The 19,848-nt window shown below is 33.6% G+C and overlaps 1 protein-coding gene across 4 annotated transcripts in view; it reads right to left on the bottom strand.

Moving 5' to 3' along the window:
- SLC4A10 (solute carrier family 4 member 10) overlaps positions 1-19,848 on the bottom strand; it is a 304,278-nt gene that overhangs the window by 110,153 nt on the left and 174,277 nt on the right. For all 4 annotated transcript variants that reach the window (XM_045558894.1, XM_045558891.1, XM_045558893.1 and 1 more), the window contains exon 5: positions 6,985-7,145. In XM_045558894.1, the coding sequence (XP_045414850.1) occupies positions 6,985-7,145 (161 nt within the window). The remainder of the gene's footprint in view (positions 1-6,984; positions 7,146-19,848) is intronic.

The raw sequence follows: 19,848 nt of genomic DNA on the forward strand, positions 1-19,848 counted from the left end.
CTAGCACTCTGGGAGGCTGAGGTGGGAGGATTGCTTCAGGTCAGGAGTTCAAGATGAGCCTAAGCAAGAGTAGGACCCCATCTCTACCAAAAATAGAAAATGAGCCTGAGCTGGCACAGTGGCACATGCCTATAGTTTCAGCTACTTGGGAGACTGAGGCAGGAGGATTGCTTGAGCCCAAGAGTTGGAAGTTGCGGTGAGCTAGAATGTATGCACTACTGCACTGTAGCCAGGGCAACAGAGCAAGACTCTTGTCTTAAAAAAAAAAGATCATTAGTATGTTTGAAATTGGGAAGTGGTTTTATATTTACATTTTAATATTGTTTTCTTCCATTTTCTAGTAGAGAATAATTTCATTGTTTTCTCTTTAAGTGAGCAAAAGTCCATCTGTGAAAATCTGATGCAAGGAGGCCCAGGCAGCTATCTAGTTGTCTGCATTTGGAGAGTAAACAATTCTCTTTCATTTTGATAGAAAGTCAGCCCTTTCTCAAACTTCCCTTGAAACACATTTCCGTGAAAATTTTGGATAAAAAAATAATTTTCCATAACTTCAAAACAAAGAACAGAAGGTGAGATTTCAGAAGGCTATAATTAAGCAGATTGATACATACATACATTTACCATACATAGTGTCAGAAATGCCAATAAAGTTAAATAAATGAGTAAAGGTATTTTAAATTTCTCAGTAATGTAAATATTGCCTCAATAAACCTCAGTGTAATCAGCTTTCTGATTACCAATATTAACTCTAATTGGTCTTCTTGAGGAACTAACTCTTTATGGAAAACAGATCACAATAAACTGCTTTCCACTGAAGGTTTCAAAATTAGCAGAATTCTCCCTTATAAACAATGTTTTCCTTCAGTGTGAAAGAAAAATGAACTACAGAATGAACTTTGGGCCATTCTACCACATGCTAGCTGTGTGATCTTGCAAAGTTGAGTAACCTCAGTGTCCTTATTTATAACATGGAGATAATAATATCTATCTCATATGTTGTTGCCAGGACTAATGATATAAGGCACCTGATGCACTGACTGGAATATTGAGGCCATCAGTGAATATTTCCCAATACAACATTTTCCTTGAAATTTTCATTAAATAGGTTATGGGCTCCTGGTTTGAAATATTTGGTGGTTGGTTTTAATATATTCATATTTCATAATAGTATATCACATAGGGACAAAGTTGGGCTTATCAATAATGGAAAATCCAAATCAAACTAGCTAAAAGATTTAATTTTATTGGCTCACAAAACAGAAAGATCAAAGTTAGGTTGGCTCTAATTCCATTTCTGTATGATTTGGTCAGCTTCCTCCTCCTCTAGGTGTAAGCTTTAACCTCAGGCTGATTTTCCTTATGGTCACAAGGTGGCTTCTAGCAGCAACAAGGAAATATACATCTTTGTTCATATCTAGTGAGCAATATACTGGTTTTTTTGTGACTTTCTCTTAAAAGAAAAGTTCTTTTTCCCTTGTCCAGTAAAAGTTCTCCTAAGTCCATCCGACATAGCCCTGCTCATCCTGAACCAATCACTGGCAAAGGAGGATTCACACAATTGGCTTAAGCTAATCAAGAACTGCCCTCCACTCTGGAGTTAATTCTGTAAAGCAAAGGTAGACAAGCTTTTTATGTATTGAGCCAGATAATAAATATTTTAGGCCATTTGATCTCTGTGACAACTACTCAACTCCGTCTTTGTAGCACAAAAGCAGCCACAGACAACATGTACACAAATGATCATGGTTGAAACTTTTATATGGACGCTGAAAACTGCATTTCACATAATTTTCATCTCAAAATATTAATCTTCTTTTCATTATTTTTCAACCCTGTAAAATGTAATCACCACTTCTACCTTAAAAGCCCTACAAAATCAGGCAGTAGGACATATTTGGCACGTGGGTTATAGTTTGCTCTACCATTTTTCCATTTACAATGGAAAGAGGTAGAATGAATATTTTTGAGTCAGCCATAAAATGTATACCTGGAATGTTTGGAAGTTAGTCACTATAATTACCTCAAAAGTCCCTTCCAATTTTGAAAATGTATGATACCATAAAACAATATTTAAATGTACTTTTCAGTTTTTTGGAGATAAGTAGTTATAAAACCCCTTCATTAATTTGAAATAAAGGATATGATAAATTATCAACATATATGACATTACACTGAGACCTTGCTAAGATGGAAAAGTGTATATAAAATGTGTATTAGATACTTCATAACTAAATTTGTAAAGGAGGTTATTAAAACACTGATATGATCTCATTGTAAGGCAGTTCCATCCATAAGCTATAATATGACTCTCCAGTTTGGTATTCTAATCAGAATCAAAAGTAATCATATAGTAAACCTTGCACATGTTTATGATTTTTAATTTCTACTAAAGCACATTCCTTTCAGGCTTGAGCACTACAAAAAACCTGTAGGTCTCTAGCTTTACAGTTTTTCAGAGATAAGGTCTTTATTTGAAACAATTACATAAGGGAAAGTAAATATTTTTTAAAAAACACTCATCTGTTCATTAGTCACACAGTAAACTCCTCCAAAGTATAACTACATCAAATAACATCTTAATTAAATGGAAGAGTAAAGAATATAACTTATACTGGGGTGAGATTTAAGTACTAAAAGGAATATGATTCTGTAATCACTTAAAGGGTTCTCTTTACCGCTACAATATGTATTAGTGTTAACTTGAAAATTAGGAAAGCACAATGGACCATAATGGCTTTGGGCCCAGAGTCAAGTCCTGCAATCTCAGCAGGCTATGATGTCTAAATAAGACAATCTAGCCCGCCAAAGCATAATGCTAGGATCTGGATGATGAGAGGAAAAGCAAGAAGAAAAAGGATAAATAGGTCACAGCCTTCTAACGCTAAGCAGGCTCTTAAAAAACTAGTAACATTTGTAAAAAGGCCTCAGAAAATGAAAATTCATTTTTCAGCCTAATCAGGTGATTATTTTATCATAACCAATCTATCTTGAATGAAAGTCCCTAAAAGCCATGAGATTTTGCAGATTCTATGTAAATCTCTGACTCTCTAAAGATTATCATATAAATGCTTTGAAAACTGATTGTCTTAACTGAAAAAGATATTGGGGGAGTAAAAGGGATTTTGAAGGTTCTAAATTCTATGGTTTGGTTGCCACACTAAGAGGAGTGTGTGTACAAAAGGTGTAAACTACCATGGTATACATACTTTTCAGACCAAGGATTATCACAGCATAGCATGTTAAAAAATATATGGCTATTTCCATACCCCTAAATCTTCAGATTATATTCAGGGCAACAAACTGTGGATTTTTCCTTCAATGAAAGATTTTTGAACAACGAAGTTTGTTTTAATGAGTTGGGAGCTATGATTGATAATCTGTCCATGGTACTAACTTTGATTTGGTTTTAATTTCTTCCTAACTCCCATGGACAAAATTAGGTTAAAGTATATACACTGCAGAGATAATATTTCCATTATTAATCTTTATAATGCTTAATTTCAAAGAGATTAACATAGAACATAAAATTGGTTGTAATTTATAGGAATATAATTAAGAAGCATTTTCAATACAATTAATCTCCATATTAGAGTAAATTGTGGCAAACTATATCTGGAGAATTTTGGATTTGAAAAGCTTAAGTAATATTTTGAAGAATGAAGTTCAAATTTATTGAGTTCCCTGAAACATTGGGAAATAGATATATTTTAAATATATATAAATTATTTAGATATAAATAAATATATTTTAAATTAACTTTATCCAAAAGAAAATCCTACTTTAATTATACCAGAAATTCTTGACAGAGCTGCCAGATACGAATGGGATTGATTGTCTACTACTAAGTCTACAAAATCCCTTTAAAGAATTATCTGAATCTGTTAAAAATATTTCAGAACATTGATATAAAAATCTTTGATCATTCCGAAACAATATCTGGGTCATATTCCTCTACTAGGAAATGTCTGAAAAACATTAATGCTGCAGAGCCTGTGCATTCACAAAGTAGTAGGGTTTAGAGCCCTAAAAGATAAACTATCAGATCTAACTTTTAGACAATTGAATTTTGTGACAAATATATGTTAATAACTGCCTAACATATAAAAATAATGATAACTAGGAGGTGAGAAAAATTCCAGATTTTATTGTTAATCACTATGGTCACAAATGATCATGAAACAGAATAACATAAAACTTATGATTATGGGTTAATCAAAAGAAATTTCCATTTCTGCAAATGTCACCTTTGCACTTTCAATTTACTGTTTATGGGAGAAATGGCCTCCTCTTAACTTCATAAGTTGCTGTGATAATAAAATATTAGAATGAATATAAAAATACTTTGCAAAGTTAGAAGTCCTAAAAATCTAAAGCATGCTTATTTATTACATACGTAGTAAGGCAGCTCAATTGTCATAAAGTAAAACATAGCAGTAAGTAAAAAATAAGATAATAATTACAAGCTATAAGGAGAAAATATTTTAATGAGATTTTATTGAGGGCAGAAATAAACAACTTTTGTCTTAAACAAAGTCAAATTACATTAATAAGAGGAAACCTCATTAATGGCTGTAAAGGAATCTAAGATAATAATGATCAACACAAATATTTATAATCATATTTTTCTATATGATGTTAGCTCTAAACTACTGACATATTTTGAATGTCATTTTACAGGCTGCTCTCCACTGAAAATGGGACATTCAAGTTGAGCTACTTCAGAGTCAGAAAGATACAGACTAATTAGAAGAACAAAAAGAATACTAAAATGCTATCTGGGGTATCGAGACTTCAGTTGAACTACTTTCATTGTAAGCATAGACTTAGAGAATATAATTTGCCTGAAAAAGCTAGATTTAACACAGCTGACCTTCACATATTCTGTAGACTGGAACTTGGCAAGGGGGCAGGGATAGGGAAAAGCAGTATAATTTTAGAAAATAAAAATGAACTAAGGTGATAAAAGGAATAGAGTTTTAGTCAAATTACTGAAAGAAAATTTCCTCATCGGAATAACTTCCTAAGGAAACCATTAAAAATTACACATTTTAAGAAATGTAAAGCCTGGTAAAAGTATAAAGGGTACGTTCTGAGGCTAATTTTTCCAAGTTGAAGAATTTGACAGCTTCATTATATCTAATGAGTACAAAACTTATTTGGATTAATCCATTTTCAAAGGTAATGCTATCACTGAGTTACGCAGCAGAAAATAAACTCCTTAGAGTAAGACCTTTTCACTTTCTGAGTCTTAGTTTATTTGTGAAATAAGGATAACAATAATAACAAGCCCCAGGTTTCAGTATCAAAAAGATAATGTGCAAACTTAAGAGTTTCCTAAACTTCAAAGTGCTACGAAAAGCCCAGCTATCTCATTCCTAATTACAATATAAAAATGTGTATTGAGTATTAGCAAGACTACAATGTAAAGCTAAGAAATTGAGCTGGAAAGCTACTATTTCAGCGTTCTTAGAAAGTTTGCTAATTTCTAAGTTTAACCGTTTTGTCTAACTCTTGATTTAGCACAAACTACTAGTATGAGCTGTGTTCTTCTGAAAATTATACTATATTCAGCTTTATAAAGTCCTTTAGGCTCCACCTTATAGTTGTTATATGAAACTTAGGGGAGGAAGGAAGGCATATCTTTTCTGTTTGGTGTTTTTTTGTGGTTTTTTTTTTTTTTTTTTTTTTTTTAGTTTTTTAATACTTTTGCTTAATATTGTAAGCCAACATAACTTTCCATACTTACTTTTCTTTTTACATACATTGCAATGTGTGCATGCCTATCAGCACCAATGGCCAAATCAATAATTTTTGAAATGATCAATTTGCCATGCAAATTTGAGCAGCATCTACTTCATCTTTCCTCAGATCGCAGTTGTAGTGTAATAGAAGGAATGCTAGACTTAAAGTCGGAGGCCCTTGGATGGAATCCAAGCCATGAAAATTTTAGAGTTTCTAGTTTCTCACTGAAAAATCAAAATGACACATACTCTATGAAGCTGTTCTGAAGATTAATTTAGATATGTCATTTTTCTAACATATTATCTTATTTATATGCTCAAAAAAACACAAACAGAGTTTTGGGTTTGGTGTTTCTCCCCAACTCTACAATATAATTAAGATATTCAAGTGTCCCTAAGTCTTTCTACTTCACAAATAAATTCCATATGAAACTGATTTTATTTTCCCAAACTAGGAATTTAAAAAAAAAAAACCTGCCTCAGTCTTTTCTTTGTTTTTATTTTTAAAACTTCCATCAGTCATTTCATTTATACTCTCTAAAAATTCATTTCTGTGGTTTTTTTATTATTTTGTTTTTATTAAAATACACTGTCCTTTAGATCAAAAGATACAAGAGTTTAGATACAAAAGATTACTCCATTTCTGTAATTTCTCTGCATTTCCTAAATATAACTGTCAATGTTATATAAACATAATAGGATTCTAATACAAATCATTCATCCCAGGTGCTAGTCATAGTATTCAATTACAAAACAAATTTCAACTGTATCACTTGGCTTCCTCTGGAATTCAAGAGTTTTAATTCATTTTAAATAAATAAATGGCCAGACATTTCTCTGTCCATTTTAAACTAACATGTTTTCTGAAATTTTTTCATTTGGTTATTTCATGTGTTTGAATATTAGAAAATCAATCTTTAGCTTTAAGGTTTTTTTCCTTCAATTTTCTAATGATCACCATCTAAATATGACAGTGAAAAACAATAAATACTGAATGGGAGTCAGGATCTCTAGGCTGTTGTCCTAGGTTTGGCACTGACAAGCTAGACCATATTTCTCTGAGACTCAACTTCTTTTATATCAAACAAAGGGGTAGGAGAAAATGACTGTTAAGGCCCCACACACTGATCATGAGAATTTGTTTTCCAAAGTTCATACATGTATGGAATTATAAAGGAAAGAGAGTAACAAAAAGCAGCTGTACACATAAAAGTAAAATAAACTAAAGGAAAAAAAGACATACCTGCAATTTCTTCTAAAGTGTTAGCATGCATGTCCAGCAATACAGTTCCATTCAGAATGCAACTTCTCAACTCAAACAAGCTGTGCAGTGAAAGAGTAGCCACATAAGGCTTACTCCACCTTTCTCCTCCATCTTCCACATCTTCTTCAAACTTCAACCACCTATACAAATAAACATTATTATCAGCACATTGCATATTATATTGTAGATGAATGATCCTTTATCCCAATGACAAAAGGTAGAAATAGAAAGTTATTCATTTATATTGCTTCTTGGTTTTATGGGTTTTGGAAATATTTAAAAACTACCCCAAGGCATTTGATTAATTTCATTTTAGTTCCATTGAACTAGCATTCTTCTTGTAATTGAAAGATAATTTAAAACAAATACAAATTCATAGTATTTTTGTTAATTTGTCTAGCTCTGAAGAAACATTTTAATAAAACTGTGTAACCAATAGTCACAGTGAATCTTTTGTAGAACTAACAGAGTATACTTCTTCATGGAAAGTTAACGGTCATTGACAAAGAAAATGAAAGAATATTCATTTTTCTTTAGTGGAAGTCCTTAAACCTGAATATTTTAGTCTCTTGGTAAAATATTAGATTTTTAGGGAGGCTAGTATAATTTGTGGACTCTTCTATAGAAAAAATCCTTATTAGGCTTGTTTGGATGAAAGCTAATGATAGTAGTCACTTCCTAGGCACTGAATATATGAAAATCGAGCTCTGACTCCATTTCCTAGGTGTGTATCCCAGGGATGGATAATAGGAGAAAAGCCTTGATATCATGATGTCAAATGAGAGACCACTGCCTTCTTGGAGTGAAACAAGTAGTAATACCTGGGATTGTATGTAAGCAAGATAAATGGAAGCGGTAAAAAGAGACCAGTGATTGTATTGCTTGGGCACAAGCCACTCAATCTCTTATCCTTTTAGAGACTTGCTCTCTAATCTTAATAGATGACCAATTTAATTTCACCATTTCTAATGAAACTTAGCCTAAATTGCCTTCCCCCAATCTCATCCCTATCATTTCCCTCATTCCTTCTTTCCTTAGTCATTTTTGGCCCTACTTCCTCTCTCTAAGTAATATAATTCAAATTCTCTATATGATGTTATAGTACTGTTTTATGTAATCAAATAACCCAACTTCAACAGGGAATTAGGTAAATTAGCCCAAAGTAACTAACCAAAAGAGCTAATCAGACTGATTAATGTGTAGAGTAGAAAGAGATCAACATCGGGGAAGGGTACCAATTGGATATCAGACTGAGACGGGGGGTGGGGGAGGGGATGGGTGTATGCCTACATGATGAGTGCGTTGCACACCGTCTGGGGAATGGTCATGCTTGAGGGTGCTGACTCCGGGAGGTGGGGGGTGGGGAGAGGGGATGGAGGTATGACTACATGGTGAGTGCCAGGTGCACTGTCTGGTGAATGGACACGCTTGAGGCTCTGACTCGGGGGGATGGGCAGGACATGTACATTGTATATAACCTGAACTTATGTACCCCCATGATGAGCTGAAATAAAAAAAAAAAGAAAGAAAGCTATGGATCTGTCTCTAGTGTGGAGGGGGCAAAAAAAATGTTAGAAAGTGAAAAGGAAACCAATAGGGAAGAACAGCTATGCCCAACAGAAGTTCACAGACAAGGAAGAATAGCTATGCCTATATAGAACACATGGAGGTTGAAAAAATTTACATGTAAGCCCCAAACCGCTTACAGTATCTCTTCAAGGCTGGGACTTTTATAGAACATTTTTATTTACACAGTTAGGAATTTTTCATATTGGTGATTTCTAAAGTTTTTCAGCCCTCAATAGGGCCTTAATACCTCATAAATATTTGATGGTCGTTAATATTGCTCATGAACTATAGCTGGTTCTCCCTCTCTTCCTAGTAAAGAGTTGGATATCGCTACCTGGCTCCTTTTTCACTGGTGAGTCCATGTGACTGTGACTGGTTCTGGACAGTGAGCTGGGAGGAGAAATTTTGTGTGTGTCACTTCCAAACTGGAGCATTTAATTGTCAAGATGAGAGCCCGTGGAGCTCTCTTTTTCCCTGCCATGGCAACCAGCAATGTTCAAGAAGGAGGCTGCTCTATCAGCTGCGGCCCCTCAGTAACTACCATGAAGAGATGAGCAGAGCCTCCACTGACCCATGATGGACATGGATCATGAGCCATAAATAAACCTTTGCACTTTTAAGCCATTGAGATTGTAGGATATTTTTTACAGCATAATTTAACTTATCTCAACTGATAAAGATCACCATTTTAGCTATTCATGCCAACATGAAAATCCTAATTAGAATTAATGAAAGCAAATATGATTTTATTAAATATTATAATTTAATACATATATTAATATATATTTCTTGCCAGAGAAAGAGTAAGGCCATGGTCATATTATGAATGTCAATATTAAAAAGGATCAACCTCTTGGCAGATATTTTGAAATGGAATAATATTGTAGAAAGTACCTTGGACTAATTGAGAATAAAAAGAAATCTACCAATAGGTTTTGTCCATAGTCTACAGCTAAACCACCATGTGATCAAGGCAAAGTCTTTTAACTTCTCTGGGCCACAGATTTCTCATCTGTACAGTGATGAGGCAAATTCAACCCATTAAATAATGTCCCCAAGATCAACTAACCATCTTGTCAAACCAGGATTCAACTCAAGTTGTTTTTAATTTTGTTTTTCTTCAGAATCTGTGCCCATTTCCCACCATAATACAATTACTTGAATTAAAATTATGGTCCTTCTCAGCTCAAAGATCTTATGCTAATATCTATAAGGGGAAATAATAATTTAACATTTAATTTTTATCCTTGCCGGGAACCAATCTCAAGTTGAAAAATGTTCTTTGTTCTCTCTCCCTCCTTTTACATTACCCACATTTTTTTTGTTTATTACTTACCATACTAAATAAAAACAGGTGGTTTTTCTTTGTGAGTAAGACTCAAATATGCTATTCAGTGGAATGGGCTACAATGGAACTTTCCATAGAGAACTTTCCACCAGGGGAGTGGGTACAACTTTTATCAAATCTTCTATTACCTTGTATACTACCAACATATGATGTGGTTTTCAGACAAAAAGATCAAAAGAAAGGGAGATTATATAGCAGCCCTTATGCTAGTATCATTTGGACTGAAGAACTATTTCAGATTTGAAATCTACCGTCCAGTCATTGGATGGTAAAAAAGACTTAAGGAAATGAAAGGTTGTAATAATGTTTGGGGGAATATAGATTTTTATCTATGGGAAAATGTCCTCGATTAAGGTTTCTGGAGCTATAGTACTTCTGTCACTCCTATATATAAAATTGCTTCTAAAATACTATATTTAAAAATTTTACTCAAGTATGAAATCCTGAAAAGTATTTGTATGTTACTAAAAAACAATATTATTTCTTAATTACTTAAAGTATAAATCTATAAACTTACTCATACATTAATATTGTTTTTAAGTTTTAACATTAACAAAAATTCATTTTTAAAATACTCATGGGCCTCTTGATCTGTATAAAATGATCAAATCCTTCCTTATAAGGAAATTTATGGTTAAATTTTACTTCTGGATAACAGTAAAGATTATTAAAGAAGTGAAAAAGCATCTACATCATTTTATCTTGACTCCTTTGAAAGTAAAAATGTAAATTTTAAGAATTCCTATAAGATATGGAGCGGGAGGACATATATGTGTGTGTATGTGTGTAGTTCTATGCATTTTTATCCCATGTATAGATTCATATAAATACCATAATCAAAATACAGAGCTGTTCCATCACCACAAAGGAAATTCCTCATGCTACATCTTTACATTCTCAGTCCTCACTCTGTTCCTGGCAACCACTAATCTATTTTCATCACTACAGTTTTGTCATTTTGAGGATGTTATCTAAATGGAATCCTACAGTTTGCAATCTTTTGAGATGGACATTTTTTCCATTAAGCATAATGCTCTTGAGATCAATCCAAGTTGTTGTATGTATCATTTTTTTTTCTTGTTGAGTAATATTTCATTATATGGATAGATGTATCAGTTTAACAATTCATCCACTGGAATACCTTCAAGCTGTTCATAGGTTTTGCTATTACAAATAAATCTGCCATGAATTCTCATGCAGAGGTTTTTGCATCAACATAAGTTTTCATTTCTCTGGGATAATTGCCCAAGAGGACAATTGCTGGGTCATATAGTAAATGAATGTTTAGTTTTATAAGAAAGAAACTCCCAAACTGCTTTCCATAGTGGCTCTACCATTTTACATTCAACAATGTGTGAGAGATCCAGTTTCTCCGTATCCTCACCAGCATTTGTAATTATGACTATTCTTTATTTTTACTATTCCATTATGTATGCAGTGATACCACATAGTAGTTCTAATGTGCATTTTGACTAACAGCATCTCTGTTGCCTGGGCTACAGTGCAGTGGTGTCATCATAGCTCTCTGCAACCTCAAACTGCTGGGCTGAAGCAATCCTCCTGTCTCAGCCTCTTAAGTAACTGGGACTACAGACATGCACCACCAGGCCTGGTTAATTTTTCTATTTTTTGTAGAGACCAGGTCTCTCTATGTTGCTCAGGCTGGTCTAAAACTCCTGGTCCCCAGCGATCCTCCCACATCGGCCTTCCAAAATGCTTGGATTACAAGTGTGAACCAACTGCGCCTGGCCCCTTGAACATCTTTTCATGTGCTATTTTTCATATGTATCTCCTTTTTGGAAAAATGTTTGTGTCTTTTGCCCATTTTTCTAGTTGATTTGTTTATTTTCATATTGTTGAACTTTGAGAGTTTGTTATATATTCTACAAGTAACACTTTTGTTGAATATATATGGTTTGCAAATATTTTCTCTCTGTGTCTAGCTTATCTTTTCATTCTCTTAACAGGATCTTTCACAGCACAAAAGTTTTAATTTTGTAAAGCTCAATTTATGAATATTTTCTTTTATGGACTGTGCTTTTGGTAATATATCTAAAAACTTATTACCTTAGTCATAGGTCCTGAAGATTTTCTCCTGTATTTCTTCTAAAAGTTTTATAGCTTTATGTTTTACATTTAGATTTATGATCTATTTTTTTTGTGTGCACTATGAGGTTTAGATCGAGGTTCATTTTTTTGCCTATAGATGTCTAATTGCTCCAGCATCATTTGTTGAAGAGATTTTTCTTCATCCAGTTAATAGTTTTTGTCCTTTGTCAAAAATCATTAAGCCATACTTGTGTTGGTTTATTCCTTGGTTCTCTATTCTGTTCCAGTGATCTATGTGTCTATCTGAAATGACATTTTAAAAACAAATGAAGAGATATATTCCTTCCTGTAGAATAATTTTCTTCAAATTGGGGGCTGGGTTCTATTAGAAAATAATGGAGTCCTGGGGAGTTCCAAGCAGTTTGGCGGTTAAGGTAACCAAATATAAGTTATATGCATGGATGGTTTGATGTACCCATGGTTTTATGAGTATTATAGGAGGAGGCAGAAGGTACTTTCCATAAAAAGGAGACCACAAGTTACAAATATCAAGTTACTAAAGATACTAAACATTTCAAGATTCAGTGCTTTATGCCAGCTCCAGAATGATGCCAAAAGCTTTAAGAGATATTTAAATGAATATTTTTAAAGAAACTATTAAAAATTATATATATACATAAATACATAAGTATATCTCTTTTTCTGTTTTTCATTCCATTTCATCCTTCAAAGATAGAAATTAACAGAACTTGGAATACACCAGATACTGTTTTAAGAATTGTAGTCACTGACTATGCTGTCAGTTGCAAAATGCATGATTGCAGTTAATGACCTAAAGTGCTGCAATTTTTTCCAGTATTCGAATAAACTCTGCTGACATTTGTTTGAACAGCAAACCAAAGCAAACAAGAGTCCCAAAGCATGAATGAGATGTGATGGACATTGCAAAAAAATAAAAAATAAAAATTGTAGGCCAATTGCATGACCTTTTCTATGAGGGATTTAAACCCTGAGCAGATTATTTTCATTTCCTTTAGTATGTCTGGATCTGTTTTTCATCCAAGATTAGCACATTGGAGTTTCTTTCTACTAAACAACATTAAATAGGTGTTCCATGAATTCTTTGAAGATTAAGTTGGTGATAATCTCCTCTAAAATACTCATATTAAAAATATACACAATAAAATTCTTCTGATAATTAGAAATAGATGTTTTCTAGAGAACTTAACTCTGTGTATTCTATTCCCACTAACTCAGTTTAACTTTTCTAATTATTTTTATTCTCTGCTTCTACACGAACAAAAAGGAGTTACTATATCATCCAAGATTATAGCCTTGGGGAAGTAAAGAATGTCTCAAAAACAACATCCTCTTTTAGGAGAGTTGGGGGACATGACAGGAGAGGGGACATAGTTAGGGTGTGGCTAGAGAATAACATGTAATCATATAATATCTATATTCATCTTAAGAGGAAATGAAGTATATCAAAACTTACTGTTTATAGACATCAACTGTTCTTAATCAATATTATTGTCATACCTCACATTCCATGGAAAAATCCAGATGACTTGAAGCTTTACTAATGTTGAATATCAAATGCTTTCACAGCATCAGTAATTGTTTTGATATAATAATCCTTTTCCATACTACCATGTATGTATCAGAGGCCTAACTTCCACCCCCTGCTTTGCCTCTTCTGAGATCATTTGTGGGAAGCATTTTTAAAGGGCAACCACAGTGAGTCAAACATGTTGTCTCCACAATTGCACAGCTGTGGTAGCTTTACTCACTTTTCTATTAATAACATTATATGTTATTTATAAGAAGGACATTGTAATTGTGTTTATTTCATTAGCCTCTTCATATGGCTTCTTTTAGGGCTTTTAAAAGTGAACAGCTGGTTTTCACAAACATTTATTAAATAATTATGATTCGAAATTTAGCTTCAAAATCTAAAACTTGGAGTTTTACTTGGCAATGACAGTGGGATAAATTATTCAAGATGTGATATGTGACAGGTGCCATGTGTTGATAAAATATCCTTTTTACTTCTACTATTAGGGTAGAAAATTATTAATCCTACCTGGAATACTAACCAAAAAAAAAAAAAAAGAAGAAGTACTTCAAATGGTTATGCTAATGATTTATTAGAATTAAATTGGATTTGAAAAATCAGATGGACTCATGAATTAACTAAAATTAGACTTTTTAGATGAACTAAGGCAACCAGAACAAAATTACTTCTGCCACTTAAAAACTCACTACATTGTGAAGTTCTTAATATATACATTCTGCTCTTCCCTGAAGTACTGCATCTCAGCTAAAGTTTATCCATGCACTTCTGCAATGGCTGTTACTATTTTGACTGCTTATCAGATGTCTCGCTGAACCTCAAACAGCTAGCTGTCCCATACAAAAGTTTCCAGGAGCATGGCTAAGAACACAGGTCCTATTTAATAACATTAGAGAATGCTAATAATTAACTGGATCATCTCTTTTATTCTTTTAAATAAGCAGCAATATATTTTGGTGGTTTAGGATAAGCATGGTATTCAAATTAAGCCACTAGACCATGATAAACTCCTACTTGCTGAATTGTGACAGAGTGAAAGAACTAGATTCTAGTATTGCTTCTGCCATCTCCTAGCTTTATAAGGGTGGGCAAGGTACAAGGAAGTTATTGGTTAAAAGGAATGGATCACTATTTAATCAGGGAGATGAAAAACCACCAACCACTTTTTAAAAAAGGGAGTTACGCATGCCAAAATATTATTCCAATCTTACTTCTCAGTTCGATTATATAATATGAGGGTAAAGAAAGGAATCTGAAAGGAATGCTCCCAAAAAGTACCTCTTAGTATTAATAATAGATTAAAGAGACTCTAACAAGGGCTGTCTAATCATCACAACCACCAGATCTTCTTTCAAGTCATCCAGGAACACCTGTTTCTTGCGACCAGTGGCAGACAGATGGTTCTAGCCTTAAACAGGGAGATGTGCACTTCCTTATCAACAACTCTTTCATGATGAAAGAGCAAAAATTATACCACTGATCTGTGGAGAAGATGATTACATATTGCTTCTCTGCCACCAAATAAAGAAGATGAGCATATATATATATATATACATATATATACACACATATATATAAATTCCCACATGATTACTTTTTGATGCAGTTGGAAAAGGTAGAAGGCTGTTAATCTTAAAACATACCATGTCATATAAAAACTATTTTAAATTTAGTCTCATATTTAAAATATTACAATAGAAAGCATCATAGCAAAAAATTAATTCATGAAAAGTTTTCATTAAAAAAGATAATTCACACAGAATAACATAAAACTAATTTAAAGTATTCAAAAAGGCAAATAAAGAAAATAATGATTTGACATAAAACAGTTAAAGGAAATGATTCACAGGAAAAAAATAAAAACATATGAAAAGATGTTGAACCTCACTAATAACTAAAGAAATCAAATTAAACAATGAGATTTATGTTTCATCTATAAAATTGACAAACAATTTAAACAGTTTGATTATTTAGTGCAGCAAGGATCTGGGAGAAATAAACACTCTCATACAGTATTAGCAGAAGTATAAATTACCAAAACATGTTATGAAAGTAATTTTGCATTATCTATCAAAGTAAAAAATATCTGCTCTCTTTGCTTCATAAATTCCACTGTTAGAAATTCATCCTACACAATTATCTAGAAAATAATGCCAAAGTATTTGTTTAAATGATCACTGTAGCAATTTTTATTTTAAAAAAGTCAATCTAAATGTTTATTGACACTGGCTAAATAAAGTACATCCATATAATTAAATGCAATTCAGTCATTAAAAAGACTGTATACATCTGTATTGCTGATATGGAAAATGTTCCAAATATATTATTAAGTGAAAAAAGTAGGGTATAAATACTGTATATTATATAATCCCTAATGTGTAAATTAAAAAGGGCACATATTTACATGCAGATCTCAGTATTAAATTTTTTTTGGAAAGATGCACAAAAATCTGTTAACAGTGATTAACTTTGAAAAGAGGTACTGTGAATAAGAGTAGAGAAATACTCTTTACTTTTCTATCCTCCTATAATTTTTGAGTTTTAAATATTGACAGTAGTTTTATTTTTTTTAATTTTATATTTTTCCCTTGTGTATTTATTTTTATTTTTTATTATTTTTTTAATTTCAGCATAATATGGGGGTACATCTGAAAAATGTTTAGGTTACATATATTGCCTTTGCCCCACCTGAGTCAGAGCTTCAAGCATGTCCATCCCCCAGACAGTGTGCACCTCACCCATTAGGTGTGAACATACCCATCCCTGCCTCTCACCTCCCACCTGCCCAACACCCAATGAATATTACTACTGTATGTGCACATAAGTGTTGATCAGTTAATACTAATTTGATGGTGAGTACATGTAGTGCTTGTTTTTCTATTCTTGGAATACTTCACTTAGTAGAATGGGCTCCAGCTCCACCCAGGATAATACAGGAGGTGCTAGATCACCATTGTTTTTTGTGGCTGAGTAGAACTCCATGGTATACATATACCACATTTTATTAATCCACTCATGTATTGATGGGCACTTGGGTTGTTTCCACATCTTTGCAATTGTGAATTACACTGCTATAAACATTCTAGTGCAGATGTCTTTTTTATAGACTGTCTTTTGTTCCTTTGGGTAGATGCCTAGTAATGGGATTGCTGGATCAAATGGTAGTTGTACTTGTAGCTCTTTCAGATATCTCCATATTACTTTCCACAGAGGCTGTACTAGTTTGCAGTCCCACCAGCAGTATGTTAGTATTCCTATATCTTTGCATCCATGCCAACATTTATTGTTTTGGGACTTTTTGGTTAAGGCCATTCTCCCTGGAGATAAGTGATGTCTCACTGTGGTTTTGATTTGCATTTCCCTGATGATTAGAGATATTGAAGCAGCCTGAACAAGAGTGAGACCCCGTCTCTACTAAAAATAGAATTAAATTAGCTGTACAATTAAAAATATATAGAAAAAATTAGCTGGGCATGGTGGCATATGCCTGTAGTCGTACCTACTTGGGAGGCTGAGGCAGAAGGATTGCGTAAGCCCAGGAGTTTGAGGTTGCTGTGTGCTAGGCTGATGCCATGGTACTCTAGCCCGGGCAACAGAGTGAGACTGTCTCAAAAAAAAAAAAAAAATAGAGAGATATTTAGGGTCTTCCTCATAAACTCTTTGCTTAGGCCAATGTCTATAAGAGTTTTTCCAACATTTTCTTCTAGAATTCTTATAGTTTCATGTCTTAGGTTTAAGCCTGTTATCCACCTTGAGTTGATTTTTGTGAGAGGGGAGAAGTGCGTATCCTGTTTCAGTCTTCTACACGTGGCTATCCAATTTTCCCAGCACCATTTATTGAATAAGGGTTCTTTTCCCCAGTGTATGTTTGTCTACTTTGTTAAGGATTAGATGGCTATATGAGGATGGTTTTATATCTGGGTTCTTTTATATCTGGGTTCTGTTCCATTGTTCTATGTCTCTGTTCCTGTGCCAGTATCATGCTATTTTTGTTGCTATAGCCTTGTAGTATAGCTTGAAGTCTGGTAAATTGATGCCTGCCAATTTGTTCTTTTTGCTTAAGATTGTTTTGCTATATGGGTTCTATGGTTCTATGAAGCATAGAATTATTTTTTTCTAGGTCTGCAAAAAATGATGTTGGTATTTTAATAGGGATTGCATTGAATCTCTAGATCACTTTGGGTAGTATAGACATTTTAAAAATGTTGATTCTGCCAACCCATGAGCATGGTATGGTTTTCCATCTGTTTACATCCTTTGCTTTTTCTTTCCTCAGTGTTTCATAGTTCTCTCTGTAGAGGTCTTTCATCTCCTTAGTTAAATATATTCCTAAGTATTTTATTTTCTTTGTTGCTATTGTGAAGGGTATTGAGTCTTTGATTTGGTTCTGTTTGACATTCATGGCAGAATCTTTGGAGTCTTCTAAATACAAGATCGTATCATCAGCAAAGAGCAATAGTTTGACCTCTTCTGCCCCCATTTAAATGCCTTTGATTTCCTTCTCTTGTCTGATTGCTCTGGCTAGGACTTCCAGCACTGTGTTAAATAGAAGTAGTGATATAGGGCAACCTTGTCTGGTTCTAGTTCTAAGCAGTAATGCTTTCAGTTTTTCCCTGTTCAGTATGATGGTGGCTTTGGGTTTGTCATATGTAGCTTCTATCACTTTTAGGTAGGTTCTGAGTCTGTGCCTATTTTTTTAAGCGTTCTTATCATAAAAGGGTGCTGAATTTTGTCAAATGCTTTTTCTGCATCTATTGACAGTATCACATGGTCTTTGTTTTTGCTTCTATTTATGTGGTGAATTACATTTATAGATTTGCGTATGTGGAACCATCCCTGCATTTCTGGCATGAAGCCCACGTGGTCGTGATGGATTATTTTTTTGATAAACACCTGAATTCGGTTTGCTAGGATTTTGTTGAGAATTTTTGCCTCTATATTCATAAAGGATATTGGTCTGTAGTTTTCTTTCTTTGTTGTGTCCTTTCCTGGTTTAGGCATCAGGGTAATGTTGGCTTCATAAAACGTGCTGGGGAGGATTCCTTATTTCTTGATGTTGTGGAATAATTTCTGCAGGATAGACACCAGTTCTTCTCTGTAGGTCTGGTAAAATTTGGGTGTGAAACCATCTGGTCCAGGACTTTCTTTTTTTAGGAAGGATTTTTATTGCTGCTTCAATTTAGGTACTTGATATTGGTCTGTTCAGGAATTCTATTTCTTCCTGACTGAGCCTAGGGAGGCTATGTGTCTCTAAGAATTTGTCCATTTCCTCCACATTTTCAAGTTTATATGGATAGAGGTTTTCACAATATTCATAGATGATATTTTATATTTCTGTGGTATCAGTTGTAACTTCTCCTTTTTCATTACTGATGGAGCTTATTAGAGTCATTTCTTTTCTGCTTCTCAATCTAGCAAGAGGCATGTCAATTTTGTTTATTTTTCCAAAGAAACAACTTTTTGTTTTATTAATCTTCTGTATAGTTTTTTTATTATCAATTTCATTTAGTTCAACTCTGATCTTTGTTATTTCTTTTCTTCTGCTGGGTTTGAGGTTCTTTTGCTCATCCTTTTCCAGTTCTTTGCGACAATTCATTAGATTGTTGATTTGTGATCTTTCTGTCCTTTGGATGTAGACATTTATAAATATAAATTTTCTTCTCAGGACTGCTTTCACTTTATTTTAATAACACAGATTTTGATCACTTGTGTCTCCTTTATCATTTAGTTCAAAGAATCTTTTGGTTTCCATCTTAATTTCCTCCTTAACCCAATAATTGCTCAGCAGAATAAACTAGCCGATGGCCACTATGGTTTTCTTTTATTTACTTTTAGTATTTTTCCAATAAAGGAGAATCATAAAGGCCACTCAAAATATATCAAACAAGAATTAAGCAGGCCAGTATTATTCACAATATTCATTATCATGACTGAACATTTAATTCCACTCTAACTCTGTGTAGATGGGGTTAAGTCAATGATTAAATTCAGCCACAAGTTTAACATGATCCAATGGAGTACTATGGCTTTCAGAAGCCTATTGCAATCTGAGGACCACTAACAAAAATGTTCAACAGAAAGAATTTCTAGTAGAGCTGTCTGACCATGGAAGGAAAAGCCTAACAAAGCAATAAACCCCGTGTTGATGTGTTTGCACACATCCTGTTCTCTCTGCCTAGAATACTGGCCCCTTTGCTTTTCTGCCCAGCTAACTCCAACTCAACCTACAATGGTTAGCTCAAGAATCACCTCTTCCAGGGAAGCTGTCCCAATCCTCTCTCCTTTACCCTTGTGGTTTAGATAC

The sequence above is a fragment of the Lemur catta genome, chromosome 8, assembly GCF_020740605.2.
Source record: "Lemur catta isolate mLemCat1 chromosome 8, mLemCat1.pri, whole genome shotgun sequence".
Lineage (NCBI taxonomy): Eukaryota > Metazoa > Chordata > Mammalia > Primates > Lemuridae > Lemur > Lemur catta.